We start from the raw sequence: 15807 nt of genomic DNA, 5'->3' as shown, positions 1-15807 counted from the left end.
TGTTGACAGGTGATTGAAGCTCACTGATGATGTTTATCGCCAGTAAAATGGATATTTCTAGAAAAGCTCACTCTGCAGTTTTTGTCATACTGAAAGTAATATTCCTTATCGGCAGAATGGCATGTTTTCACTTTATAAGTATTAGCACACCTGTAGCTATCTTCATTAATTAATCATCACAATATTTTGTGATTTTATTTCAAGTGGCGAGGACAATAGTAGATTCCATAGTATTAGACTTTGTGTCCGAAATAACTGCCTGCCCGCCGGCCCGCGGCTGGTAACTTTTCTGTCGGGCTGCATAAAAATTCCTCAACCTGTCTGGCGGATAACATAAGTATACTAAGACTACTTACGTATTTAGTTTTATTATAATTCGTCATATATTCTCAAGTAATTGATTGCATTATTTCTACTGAAACAAGACACGATTTGTCAAATTTTATGCGACTTTTCAATATTTATAATGTCTGAATGCGGGCAGGTAACTTTGAAGATGGGCACATGCCCTTCTGACTTGTTGGGTTTTAAAATTATTTCAAACACTGATCAGACACAGACTGGTACTGTGAGATATGGTTAACTTACTAGTTTCCCTCTTTGAATTGACTGTGTGAAACCCTAGGCATGTCTGTACTTCTAGCATCTATTTCATTACTGTAAAGTATGTTTATAAGGAACATGCTTATAATGAACTGACGGATATAACAAACTGTTATTTTCGTTGTCCAGGCCATTTGCTGAATAAACTGCTTAAAACGAACTTCGTTTATAGCAACTAAATTCGCAGTCACTTTGAATTTGTTATTACCGTAGTATTCTGTATGTCTAAGACAGGCCAGTCTCCCTGCTTTTGCTGATGGGGTAATCAGTACACAGTCCACTGTGTGATTGTCACACCGCATGCTGCCAGCAACCACAGAATCAGATCAATTATCCAGATTGAAAACAACTGTTACTTAATTACCTTATTAAGTCAGGACAATGCTCCATTGAAATAATGAAATCTCTGCTCATTTAGGCTGCTTGTACCAGGCCATTGTTTGATGGGATTAGTAGCTGTAGAAGTTAATTAAGCTAATCCTCACATTCCCCTCAGTGATGGAGCGGTTTGGGTTTAGTCCCCTGTGGCATGTTGGGACCAGTGGCAACATGCAACAAGAGTCTGCTCATATTAAGTGTTCGGTGGACGTGAAGTCATTCTTGGTTAGATTGTCCCCCTGTTGACTTGCTTGTACTCCGTGGAAGTGTTGTTCGCGTGCTACTGGACAAGGGATACTCCGTGACTGTGTTGGACCGTGTACCTCAGTGTGTCATTTCTTTCTGCAGTGCTCATCACTCCTGTATGCTACAGTGAGGTCTGTGGCAGTGGCAGCTGGGACCTCCTCTCCTCACCCTCACATCACCTCCTGCACCACCTGTAACGACCTTCCAGGTAAGAAACTGTTGAGTCATGTTGTATTCACAACATAAGAACCAGGCATTGGTTTCTGTCACCCATACATGCATTCTCCAAGAGAACAATTAGTCTGATGACCCAACCAATGATAGTTTAAGGTGCCAACCCTAATATGGTATTGTCAAGCTCTTTGTTTGAGAGACCCTTGAAGATCTGGGTAGAGGATAGGTCTTCAGTAACCCATGCTTGCCGTAAAAGGCGACTGTGCTTGTCGTAAGAGGCGATTAACAAGTCCAGTCTTGCTTGACAACGGTATGAGGATCTATATCGAAACCTTTACAGTATTAAAGAAGTTGTTATCCATAAATTGTGTCTACTTTATGATTAACGAGATCGAGAGGTCAGGCTCGCTGACATGGTTGATGCATGTCATCATATCCCAGTGCTCATGATGTCAATCACTGGATTGTCTGGTCCAGACTCGTTTATTCACAGACCGCCGTCATATGGCTGGAATATTGCTGAGTGCGGCGTTAAACAACAATCAAATCAGAGATGTTGGGTTTTTTTAATTTCAAGAGAGGGCTACTTACATTAAATTCATGCATTCCTTTTAGGCTTGGGTTTGGTTTTTGCAGTATTTGGTGACACATTAATGTCAAGTGTGGCATTAAACAACAAACAAACACTGTTTGGGTGAAAACAAAGAGCACACATTCAAATATATAATAAACACTCCATCTCATAAGGGGTATAAAGACACACAATCAAAAGATTTGATCAAACCTAATGTATTCATTTTGATGTTTAATTCTTACATCATATTGATAACAGTCACAACAACTAGGGCGGTCGGGTAGCCTAGTGGTTAAAGCGTTCGCTCGTCACGTCGAAGACCTGGGTTCGATTCCCGACATGGGTACAATGTGTGAAGCCCATTTCTGGTGTCCAGAAGCCCATGATATTGCTGGAATAGTGCTAAAAGTGGCGTAAAACCATACTCACTCACACTCATAACAACTAAAGGGCTATTAAGAATAGGCACAGTTAAAACTGAATTTCAAGTTTAGATAAATGCACACAATTTGTCAATAATCATGTCAAGCGTAAAATAAGTGGGAATATATTAGACAGTCCGAACAAGAGCCTGTAACAGTTGCTGGTCTGCCTGAAATAGTACTGGCAGTGATAATACCAACTGCATTAATCAACAGTTTCCTGAAGAGAATTATTGTAGTTCATCAGTAGTTCATTCAAAAATATTTTAAGCCAATGCCAAGATATTTCAGGAAATGTTCAAGAAATATTTCAAGCTTACTTTGACATTGATAATGCTTATCAAATCTTTGCCAGGGTTTGACATTGTTATCATTGTTGGATGTAAAATATGTAATGCAGACAGGGGCTCATCAGTCCTAACAAGCAGGTAGTACACAATTGATCGCATGAGCCTCGTGGTGGCTTTCTGTGTAACCATGGAAACAAAACACTTTTTACCCGGTGGAAGATTCCAATATTTTGTCACATGAGTATTCTGCATCGTTTAATCATGGGTGGTATTGATTGAACCAGGACAGTTGGACAGTAATAAGAGTCGTAAACACAACTTGCTGGCATTGCATAACAATGTTTATCTCCATTACTGCTCCATGTCCTGTTGGGTGGGTGGGACTGTTGTTCCTGCTGCCTTGTCTTCCTGTTTTGTATATTGGGCTGGTGATGGGATGTTTTTACATTAACAGCGGAGATCGTTTTAGTACAGGTTTGAATGAGAGAATGCCAATGGAAATATTGATGTATGTTTGGGGCTGTTGTATTGCTCTTCCCAATCAGTAGTTAAAAAAATAGTCTTTGTTCTCAGGCACCGCCCGCATCATCGTAAAAATTTCATTTGTATTTCTGACAATTTAAAAAAAATATTAAAAAAATGTCCTTAAATATTCCAGTATTTTACTCACCAAGGAATACATTTGTGTAGGGAGGCCCTTTCCCATGTTGATTGTACACAATTGTTTATTGATTACACAACTGTTTATTGGTTACATACTAGTTTGAACAGCAACAAAAAAGACACCGCCTGCCCGCACTATATTTTCAAAAAACATTGCCTGAGAACCAATGCTTTTTTTTTAAGCCTTATATTGAGTTCTCATGAAGTAACCAAGGAGCTTTGTTATTGTTTTGTTATATTTTGAGTTTAACATGTTAAAGTTGAAGTCATCATCTTTTATTTCCCAGTAAATATTTAGTATTTGTTCATCTACAGTCTTCCGTGTTAGAAATTGGCACTAGTCCCACAGTCCTTGCAAATGCCCAGTAGTTAATGTATCATAAGGACTAGTAGAAATTTGCTATTTATAAGGGTTTTGCTATATGTTATCATTATAAGGACTAGTGGACAAAAACTGGTAGTATCTATCGCTGGTCTTTCTTCCAACTTGTTCAAAATGACGATGATAAGCGTTTCTCAATCTGACTGAAGGTTGACTGAGACATGTCTACAAGAGTTATCTCCCTTACACTGTCTGCCATCTCCAGAGTGTGACATGCATTGCAGGGGACACACATTACACAATACAGTGCTGTGATGAGAGCATTGGAACAGCATCAGACATGTCACAATGTAGGAGACACCAACAGCACTGATCAGGTGCTTTTCTAAGTGATCAGTTCGTTTGAGATTAATTTTATCTGACACAAAATGTTGAAAGCTTATATTTTTAAGCAATGGCCTAATTTGTTAAATTTGAATAAACTTTGATCTAGTATGTCATCTTATACTACTTAACAGACCCACAAATCTTGGAAACAACAACTATTGTAAAAACTGCCATCTTTAAACCTGAAGGATTACACACAGCATATTCTGTCCAGGAATGGGCTTTTACATAGAAAATGTCTTTGTTTTTTTATGCCAAATAATAAATTCAAATCTGACAATACCACTAAAAAGATTGCAACAGATTTTTTCTTTTATTTACATGTTTGTGTCATGTACAGTGTAGGGACTGTGAAGATATTATTATTCAAATGCGGGGATAAGTATTTCACATGTAAACATGAACTGACTGCAGGGAAATACATGGGGCCTCTCTCTGTGACGGCAGCAGAGAGGGGAGCTAGCTCGTACTGACAACAGTCGAACACGAATCAGATAATGAACTGACTGCTGGGAAATACATGGGGCCTCTCTCAGTGTGTCTGCAGCAGAGAGGGGAGCTAGCTCGTACTGAAAACAGTCGAACACGAATCAGATAATGAACTGACTGCTGGGAAATACATGGGGCCTCTTTCTGTGTGTCTGCAGCAGAGAGGGGAGCTAGCTCGTACTGACAACAGTCGAACACGAATCAGATAACGAGGGCAATAATTATACAACATACACGATGCCTTCACATCATTCCATGACACCTAGGTAACCATGACAACAACTGTCTTTGCACAGTATCCCTGGGTTTTTAATATGTGAGACTGAGACATGATGGAACTAACATATTCCATATTACCGTATTCGACGTAATAAGCGCCCCGCTCTAATAAGCGCCCACGCCGACATTTTGGCTGGTGAACAATCCTGATTAGCACCCCTTCCAATTGATCAATGTACACAAGACTTATTTATTCGCGTATAATACGCACTCGTGTGTTATATGCACCCTTAATTATTGGCAATTAAATTCTGGAAAAAAACAGTATCTATCTGTCGTACATAAACATTTCAGGTTGTCAGCATAAACCATGAAATTTATCTTTCAACTCTTATGAGAGACCCTTATTTCTAATTTTGAGAGCGCCCTGGGCGCTTATTATGTCGAATACAGTAACAGTGTTTCTGATTGACTCCTCTAGACTGATTTTTTAAAATAATGGTGTAGTCCTAAAAAAGACACATGGGTCTGGAATAACAATCCATTAATTCAACATGTGTTTGATTACTTGTGGCGGAGATGCATTACATTTCCGACCGAGAATAAAGCAAATATTTACCAATCAAAGGGCTCGTTAGGTACTGGTAATATATTAGACTTGGACACATTTCAATTGTTGTGGCAGTCGTTAGAGAGTCTGGAATCTGGCATTTCAGCTGACGGAGAATGGCTGTTTACGACTTGATTTTATTTATTCATCAGTATCATTGGAATATGATTAAAATACTCCAATCAAAAACAAATTCATCTGTCTGAGTAGGGTAATCAGTCATTGATAATGGTGTTTACTGGAAGACAGATACACTGGCAGATGAAGTTTTGCAAAGTTGTAAGGTGAAGTAATACACAGAAACTGATACATGATACTTACCTGATGTATCGCTATACCTGATGATACAAAACACTTAATTTTTAAACTTATCCTATCTCACTCTAGAAGAAGGATGAGATGCATAGAGATAGGATAAGTATAATAAATATAAAATCAGATCGGGTAGTGAGGCTCGCTGACTTGGTTGATACATGTCATCGGTCCCAATTGCAAGGATCGATGCTCATGATATTAATCACTGGATTGTCTGGTCCAGACTCGATTATTTACAGACCGCCGTCATATAGCTGGAATATTGCTGAGTGGGGCGTTAAACGACAAACTAACCAACCAACATTTGTTTATTAGACTTGCCACCCCTACCTTTATTTGTTTTTGTGTTTTGTGTCGCCATCATGTTAAGTTTACTGCTGAGAAAAATGTGTCATAGTTCCTGCATGCGTGGAACCCAACTAAACTCTGTGGTAACACTCAACAGAGAAGGAGTTACATGAAATGTACAATCAGTAGATATGAATTATCGATATTCCGTCAATTGAGATTTCGATATCCACAAAAAAAAAGTATTCATACCTTTCAGTCTTTTTCTTCTCAAAAACAAACAGCAATTATGTTTGAAAGAACGTTCGGGGGCACGGGTGGCCCAGTTGTCTAAGGCGCCGCGATTCGCTGTGCAGAGTTGCCTCCCTTGGACACGCCAGAAACCTATGATTGTGGGTTCGAATCCCGGTTCGCCCCGATTATGTTTCTAGGTTTGTCAGCACCATACCCGTGCTCGTGGGTTTCACCGAAGTGGTAAACGTCTGAGACCTGCATCACTTCGGGCTTTCCTCCCATATTAAGCCGACACACCACGATATAACTGGAATACTGTTAAAAGCTGCGTTAAACCCAACTCACTCACTCACTCACTGAAAGAACATTCTCTATAAGTTCTCTTATCTTGCTTAAAGAGTGGAAGGGGCTATGGGGGAGCTAGGGCTGGGATGGGTAACTCGGGTACCCGGGTCGGGTGGGTACTGAGTAGGACCCGGGTACCCACAGGACTACCCGGACCTGTGGTTAGTCACATGATATATTGTTTAATGACAAAAATTATCCAGAACTTTATGGTTACAATACAAGTCACTCATTTTTGCATTTCTTTCTGACTATGCACACATTCCTTCTGACTTTTCATACGGTTGAATAAAGATATAACTTAAGTCAACTTCAGTGTATGCATGACCAGATCGTTTAATACATGTATCTAAATATGTTTTGCAAGTGCTGTGGTAAAATAAATTCCCAATCGGACATTTTGTATCTCTTGAGACCTACGGTGGGTACCTGGGTAGGGTCGGGTAATAGGGGGATGGGTTCCTGGGTAGTAAATTTGGACTCGTCCAAGCCCTAGGGGTAGCCTTGTGGGTAAAGCATTCATTCATCATGCTGAAGGGGCGGTCGGATAGCCTAGTGGTTAAAGCGTTTGCTCGTCACGCTGAAGACCCGGTTTCGATTCCCGACATGGATACAATGTGTGAAGCCCATTTCTGGTGTCCCCCGCCGTGATATTGCTGGAATATTGCTAAAAGTGGCGTAAAACCATACTCACTCACTCACTCATCATGCTGAAGCCCCAATGTCATTCCCCTCATTGGTACATTGGATGTTGCCCATACCCGGAATTACAGTTTGGTATCCTTCACTATGTTTTCCCTAGTGACCATGGTGACGAGCAGTCCAGAGTTGCCCTTCATCAAGGGAAGGTAACTGCTGTGAGAATTACTAACGTGAGAATATCCACACAATTATTGTAACTGCACAAGACTTGCATTGTTATGTTTATGGTTGCAGTAATCAAGGTGAGGGTCAGATGGTCAAATGTCATTATTCTAATTGGAATCAACTGCTGCCGTCAAAACCTCGGAACCAAATTGACATTGATTTCAACACAAGTACAGACAATAATAGCTTCTACCTGCATGTCAAACAGACTTATGCTTCGATCATCGGCTTGACTTGATGAACGAGGTCTTAATTGATGCCATCTAATCAATGAATTCAATACATCCTGACACAAACAGACGTTGCTTGCTTGACTTCTGCATAGTCAGTTCTGTTTGTTGTGGAGGAAAATTACCTTTTGTTTGAATCAATATGTCATTATGTTGCAATCAGTTGTTTGCGTATGACGAGGGGGGTAGAGGGCAGTGTGGCTCCCCCTGGCGGCCATCTACAAAAATGACTATCATCGTCGCCCCACATGCCTAATGACATTGTAGAACATCGTCCCATGGGATGTGGTGCGGTGGGGTGGCCTAGTGGTTAAAGTGTTCGCTTGGCACATCGAAGACCAAGTCAGCGAGCCTGACCACCCGATTCCGCTAGTCATTCCTTACGACAGGCATAGGGGCGGTCTTGTAGCCTAGCGGTTAAAGCATTCTCTGATCACGCCGAAGACCTGGATTCGATTCACGACATGGGTACAATGTGTAAAGCCCTTTTCTGGTGTCCCCTGTTGTAATATTGCTGCAATATTGCTAAAAGCGGGGTAAAACCATACTCACTCACTATGACAGGCATAGGTTGCTGAAGACCAACTCCATCCTGGATCTTCACAGGGTGGAACTTAAACAATGTTAAAAGTAGCTCTGCTAGGATGACATTATTTGCATGTTTATCAGATCGTGATACCATGTTTATCAGATCAATCATGTCTATAACGCTATTATTCTTACCCAGATTTATCAGGGCTGAAGCAGGTGGGTATGGTTGGGTATATTGGGCATCACAGGATGTTTGTTAGTTGTTTAACGCCGCACTCAGCAATATTCCACCTATATGACACCGGTCTGTAAATAATGGAGTCTGGACCAGACAATCCAGTGATGACATCATGAGCATCAATCCACACAATCGGGGTGCATGCATCAACCAAGTCAGCAAGCCTGACCACCCGATCCCGTTAGTCGCCTCATATGAAAAGCATAGTTACCTCTTATGAAAAGCATGGGTTGCTGAAGACCTATGCTATCCTGGATCTTCACAGGTTGCATCACAAGATGATACAAGACATGTAGCTACAATGAAACAGTACCATTCCCACTTAAATCGAGGTGTTGAAAGAGTAATGTGTAATGTGTTTTAAGCACATTAGCGATAGAAACTAACAGTTTTAGTCCACTAGTCCTTATAATGATAACATATAGCAAAACTCTTAAAAAGGAGACCACCTCCGGGGTCTAGTGGTAGAGCGTCCCCCTGGAGAGCGGAAGGTCCTGGGTCTGCGTCATACCAAAAGACGTTAAAAGATGGTACTTGTTGTTACCCTGTCTGGCGCTCAGCATTAAGGGGCTAAAACAAGGACTGGTCGGCTCGGAGTCAGTATACTGTGTCTGAGTGGATTATTCATGTAAAACTGCGGCATGGTATCTCAGTGAGCTAGCACTATAAATCGGCATCAGTCCGGACTAGTACAAGCAGCCACACACACACATACACGTGCATGCACGTCACTATATAAGTGCAATAACCTTGGACACCACGTTAAACCCAATTTCACCTCACCTTAAAAAGGAAAAAATTCTACTAGTCCTAATGATACCTTAGCTATTGGGCAGTTTGGGAAGGACTATAGGACTAGTGAAAATTTCTAACACTGCACATTTGTGTGGAGACTGGCACAATCTGAATGGACAAAAACATAAACTTCTAAGCTCTCTGCACCCAGGGTGTAACCAAGGCAACGACTAAGATGGTGCTCCTCCCCTGGTGATCTGCTGTAACGAGCAGTATCAACAATGACTGTCTATTTTCGTAAGCTGACGTGCAAGATAGAAGTCAGTCGGGTATTATTTCCCAATCAGGGATTGATTCTACCTAAGATCCATTAATATCAATATTTCATGTCACTTCTTCAAGGCTGTAGAAAAATTTTGCCTTATCAGCTATTTCCTAAAATTGCTTGTCGTGATATGAGTCAGACCCAAGCTATTTGTTTTGATCTAAATATGGGAATTTGTTGCCGTAAGACAGAATTGTTTGGGTTTATACAAACACTGAACTGATGTGTTATGTGTAGGTTTGAAATTATTGATATGTTGGGAGTACTTTTCTTTGAAACATCGGCTTGTCACCGTGGAGACAAGAGATGGCGACATCCCTGTATCTCCAATGGCGAGGTTGCATAGCAAAAGTGTCAACAGGACTCTCCGTAGATCAATAGATAAAATACCATTGCCATGGTGCAGTGTCAACCTCACTGACAGGATCTGCTCAAGTGAGGGTATCTCTAGTAGGTCGGGTAGCTGGGTGTGGAAGCGCAGCAAGACATTGTGAGGGTGATTGATTATTAAAGAACCGAATGAGTACTGTACTTATTTAACTATCAGCCAAGTAAATTTAGAAAGTATATGCATTCAGGGGAGACTTACTGAGCAAGTGAATGAATGTTGTTTTATTCAACAGTTGGCAACATTTCAACTATTCTGAATTCTAATCTTGGAAACTTGAAGAGGACTTTTTTGAATCAACGATTGAGCATACAAACAAAAACATAATCTTTTATGTATTATGTTTTTATTATATTGAAAACCAATTCTCAGTTTTAATTGTTTTATATTTCTTGTAATTATAAACAACTTCCTAGTTCTGGGTATATCATGGCAGTCTTTACTTAATCTTGTAACGGCCATAAGTCAAACTAGTGGTTGACAGCATGAGCAAGATCCATGCCATGAGGGTACTATGACACACATAATCAGGAGGACTGAAATAGTTACCTTCTATTCCTCAATTGCTATATTGTTTGTTTGTTTTGTTTTGTTTGTTGTTTAACGCCGCACTTAGCAATATTCCAGCTATAGGACGGCGGTCTGTAAATAATCGAGTCTGGACCAGACAATGCAGTGATTGACATCATGAGGATCGATCCACACAATTGGAATATGATGACATGCATGAAAGAAGTCAGCGAGCCTGACCACCCGATCCCGTCAGTTGAATTTTAATAAACTTAGTTGATATTTACTCTGTGCTCCATTTAGTTATATAAAACATTCACAAGTGCAGCCTATTATTGAAACATGCAACCTAATATTTATGTCTACATCCACCAAGTGCATGTCAATAAAACTCAAATTTGTGTCTGACTAACCCATACTTTTCCACACAATATCGATTTGCGAACACACTCAATACCTCTAAGCGTTATGTACCATACTGCATCACTAATCTCTGTGTTATGTGTAATTTGTCATGCTTTCTTGGGCTTGACATCATCAAACTGTGGGTACTTTTTAGGCCGACTACATACAGTAAATTACAGTTATAACGAACTCAAAGGGACCACTAATTTTAATTTGTTATAACCGTAGTTCGTTATAACATGTACGGCATATAGACAGCAAATGGACAGGACAAGAAATAGTTTGTTATATCCGTTAGTTCGTTACACGCATGCTTGTTATAAACATATTTGACTGTATGTTCCAGTTACATTTTACAGCAATATGTCGCTTATGAATAATCATGACACAATCATCAGGGATTTGAGATGTGGTTTGTTTAGAGTTGTTTATGTTTTAACTTTGATATATTAATTGAATCAGGGTGCCACCTGGTTTTGTCTGGCCCCACTAGATATTCATGTCAACATGCACCTTGTGCAAGTTCAATCAAGTTCCGTAAATCATGCCCTGTATACAGTTAATCAGTGCAAGAGACTAGGTCAAACTGACTTTCAAATGGCTTGATTTCGGCAGATATGTTGTTTTATCTGATCACCCTGACTAAAATGTCACAACAGGTCACAACTGTCATGTATTCAAAAAGGGGCGGTCGGGTAGCCTGGTGGTTAAAGCGCTTGCTCATCACACCGAAGACCCGGGGTCGATTCCCGACGTGGGTGCAATGTGTGAAGCCCATTTCTGGTGTCATCCGCCGTGATACTGCTGGAATATTGCTAAAAGCGGTATAAAACCATACTCACTCTCTCACTCACTCATGTATTCAAAGCCTTTATTGTCATATTCTTAGGTTATTGTTAACTATTCTGAATTCTCATCTAGGAATCTTTAAGAGGATGTATTCTTTCCGTGACTGAAGATACAAACTGAAATATTTTTTTATTAATTATAATCATAACCGATTCTCAAGTCTCTTTAGTTTTATCCTTCTTGTAATAAGCAACTTGGTTGTTTAGTTTGTGTGCACTGTATCATGCATGTTATTACCACTAATACCAGTCAAATAATTGGTCATTTGTTTCCGATGCTTTTTGCCTTGAGCTGGTCGTTTGTTTTGTGACATTTCCCTGACTCTCCATAGACAAGCCGTAACCTTCCTTTGTCACTCGTCAACATCACTGTGATGTCGCCTGATAGTGTTTCTAGATCGAAAGTTTGGGGGCAGTCAGGAAAAGGTTTGGATGGGGCTGCCTCTGTTGAAATCTCTCAAGTTTGTCTAGGTTAGGCAGTCTTTTAGGAAATAAATAAATACATTCATATTTACTTTTTTTTTATTCACTTTCTAACATGAAGGGGGCGGTGGGGTAGCCTAGTGGTCAAAGCTCCACTCCACTCCACTCCACTCCACTCCACTCCACTCCACTCCACTCCACTCCACTCGTAAGAGGCGACTAACGGGATTGAGTGGTCAGTCTTGCTGACTTGGTTGATGCATGTAATCAATCCCAATTGCGTGGATCCATGCTCATGATATTAATCACTGAATTGTCTGGTCCAGACTCGATTGTTTACAGACCGTTGTCATATAGCTGGAATATTGCTGAGTGCGGAGGTAAACAACAAACCAACAACCAACCAACCATTCCATTCGTTATATAAGACTAGAATGTGGGTGAAGAAAGTATATGAAATAGACATGTATTTAGTAGATTTATTTGACAGATTTATCAGCCTCAGGACACGCAGCACTGTTTGTCTTTACTGTATTTCATGGACTGGAGATAGTGGTCTGTCACCGGGTGTTTGTCATTCTGTAAATACCTGGCTCTGTTTTCTACTCTGCTATTTGACCCCGTTTAGAAAAGAGAAAAATTTACTCTAAAAAAACAATAAATCATCTCAATCCTGAAAGAGCAATTTACCATGGTTTGCATAAGACAAATATGACTACATTTGAAATCTGCCTCCTTGCCTATTAACATTTAATAAAATCAATCAGTCTCGCTGACCTATACGATCAAGTTGCCATGGCAGGATAAATATTTTATTTTTGTGATATTTTTTGTGAAATTGAGACTTTGAAAGCACATATTTATATACCGGTATGTAAAACACATTAGGGTAGTTGATATACGATGAGTGGGAGGCATTGAAATAGCTGGAACATGGCATGTTAGTTGTAGGAATGATTGAACATGTTCAGGGTGCATGATATTTGATGTAATTGTCTCAAGTTAAGAAAGTGATTTTTATTCAGCTACAAATGAAGCATATCAGTTAGAACTCAAAATTTCAAAAAATTAAACATGAAAGTCAAAGGTCCATGTCATTACCCTAATGTTAACGGTTTCCGATTTAGGGGGCACCAAATACTTCAGGGTCCCCTGTACCCCCTAATTTCAACACTGCAGAATGTGTTTTAAGGATGATCAATGATGGAAATTGAATGCAGAATCTTAAAGGAGGCGGGGCAGTTTCTAATCAGGCTTTTGTAATGAACATGAAACCTTTGACCTTTGTTTTTTAAATCTAATTCCCAAACACTTTAATACAATGAATTTCTAGAATAATATGCTAATTTACATTTCCTTCCTGGACTGTAAGGGGGAATGTGAAGATCGATTTTTCTTAGAAATATGTTTGATATATCACCAGGTTGTACTGCTTATCTACAGATGAATGGCTGGACATTTTAGACATCCAGATATCTATTCACATTCTTATCTGTATGCCTGCATGTTAAAGCATGTTATAAACAAGGAAGTTGCCTCACTTAAGACAAAAATAATGGCTGACTCCGAATGTACATGATGTATGTCTTCTATATGTTTACAAGAAAGCATGACGTTCCCCAAATGGATGTCTTCCATAGATTGACACAAATGAGATTAACCCCAAATGTTGGACATTTGTACAGTTTATGACCCTTTCTAAATGCTCGTCCTATTCTTTTATAACCTATCCCTAAGATATATCTACTGCATGTCCAAACCAGGTTCAAACGTAATTTCCAACCACAATGCATTAGGGGCTGGTCACATGACCCCTTTTAGAAACCATACCTCATATTATAGATATATTGAAAACTCTTGGAATTGTTCATTCGACAGTATCACTAAAATATATCAAAACTAAAAAATAATAACTTTATAGCCATTTTAAATTATGAAAAAATATAACATTTTGGTGTCTGTCAGTTACCCCTTATGTTTCAAGACCAATGTTGAAACAGTATGGTATCTGCAGAAAGAGCAGACCCTGAGCAGTAATTTCAATACAGGCAAAGAAATGCCAGGGGGAAAAAATGGTACAAAGAGTAAAAAAAATTAATAATAATAAAAGTCCACACGCAAACATTTAACGTGGCCGAAATGTGCGCAGAACATTTGCCCAAGCTACATACCGGTATACGTTTCTGAGATTCTTAGGGTATTACTTTTGTGACTGCATACTTGAAATTTGTAATTTGACTTATCTTAAGGGATTCATTTTCAGTTCATTCATACAACCCTAATTTAAAAAATATTTGTTGTAAGCCCCGGCTGTCCTTAGGATCATATGAAGTATAATTTTATGTTATAATAAAAACAAAAAAATATTAATTTTACCATAATTTTTAATGTGTTTTCCTGACCCTGCCTAAAGATGTTCATTTCTTTTCATTTCCTTCTGTTTATTTTATGTGACTCTCTTGATTCTCTTAAACATTTTTAATTAATATCTGTAATATTTGATTTATAAATATATCAGCATTTCATAGATAATTAGACTAAAGTTAATAAACACAATATCTCAATTATTTGTGTTCCTGCAAGTAGCAGAAATCAATCAAATTATTTTACAGTATATTTAAATCATTACTTTTGCAAAGTTAGGCATGTCCACATGACGTGCAAACGAGTAGTGATATAAGCAAGTTAACACCTTCCAGCTGGCATGTTATAAACAAGTCTTACTTGTGTATCCCATGGTGTTGAGGACAATGCCACACTTCGCTGGCCCTAGGTGAGTGTGGACACACCGTCGCAGTTCTGCCTGGCCGAGCACCAGCCGATCACACTGTCTATACACTTGGTCACACGGACAGTACAGTCTGATCGCACACATTCACCTGTAGAGGGAGCTACTGGTGACAGGGACTTGTTGTGAGAGGCAATAAGATTAGCAGAGGAGGGAGGTTTCGTGAGCCTAATCTGTTAACGAAGAGTGTTAGGTTATCACTGTGATTGAGAGCTGTGTCAATATGGACAGATGAGAAACTGTGGCTGGGGAAGTCGGCCTGACTCAGCTTGCTTCATAGCAGCAGATAAACGTTGCTAAACAGTCACGCTAACCCTTTGTGTGCGACAAGAAGGAAGTGTGCTTCTCAGATGGGAGAGGTGTCGGTGTGTTGACCTGAAGTGGGTTAAACTTACATTGCGGAATCCGCCATTGTAGTGTTCATTGACGACGATCAGGAAGTGGGTGGAAAGAGAGGGAGGGAGAGAGAGAGAGAGATAGCGTACAGCTTGGCCAGGTTGAGGTCTAGGGGAAGGATTGTTGTCACCATCAGAGAGCTGATCAATATGTGACAGAGTGCGCAGTGTCTCAACTCCTCTCACGGTGAACTGGTCGGCACATACCAGCAGCAGACACCGAGCAGACACACTCACAGACAGACAGACGGACAGACAGACCCCCATCACGGGTATTGACATGACCTGGAGGCCAATGTGGCTGTAATGTCATTTATCTGATGTAGAACAGTGGGATACCATCAACATGGAGCCAAGCTTCAAGCTGGATAAGTGGACGTACAATATGAGGTAGGCAGATCTGACATCGTCACATTCGGGTGGATTGTGATCAATGGCCACAAAGACACACGTTAGATAAATCCAGACAATCAGGTGTTTTAGGGATGGAAGAATTTAAAACAGAAATATTTCCATTTATTTTTTTGTAGTTTTTGTTTCACAGATGAATGAATGGTTACAGAAA

At 39.8% G+C, this 15807-nt stretch overlaps 1 protein-coding gene and 1 long non-coding RNA gene across 4 annotated transcripts in view; one reads left to right on the top strand and one right to left on the bottom strand.

Annotated features, from left to right (window-relative positions):
- Positions 1-343: 343 nt before the first annotated feature.
- On the bottom strand, positions 344-15051 carry LOC125372821. The gene is made up of 2 exons (XR_007218239.1): positions 14784-15051; positions 344-1418 (listed from the first exon to the last, which is right to left on the bottom strand). It is a non-coding gene; the product is annotated as an uncharacterized LOC125372821 (long non-coding RNA).
- The window catches only part of LOC124122860 (tubby-related protein 3-like), a 73477-nt gene continuing 58996 nt past the window's right edge, over positions 1327-15807 (top strand). For 2 of the 3 annotated variants that reach the window (XM_046486035.2, XM_046486034.2), the window contains exon 1: positions 15035-15632. In XM_046486035.2, coding sequence (XP_046341991.1) covers positions 15589-15632 — 44 coding nt within the window. In that variant the 5' untranslated portion in view covers positions 15035-15588. Of the gene's footprint in view, positions 1436-15034; positions 15633-15807 lie in introns of those variants that run through there. The other variant, XM_046486036.2, reaches the window with a different exon arrangement.

This window comes from Haliotis rufescens, unplaced genomic scaffold (genome assembly GCF_023055435.1).
Source record: "Haliotis rufescens isolate VD_foot unplaced genomic scaffold, xgHalRufe1.0.p SCAF_49, whole genome shotgun sequence".
NCBI lineage: Eukaryota > Metazoa > Mollusca > Gastropoda > Lepetellida > Haliotidae > Haliotis > Haliotis rufescens.
The sequence above is the reverse complement of the archived record's forward strand: the minus strand, read 5'-3'. Positions and strand labels throughout refer to the sequence as shown.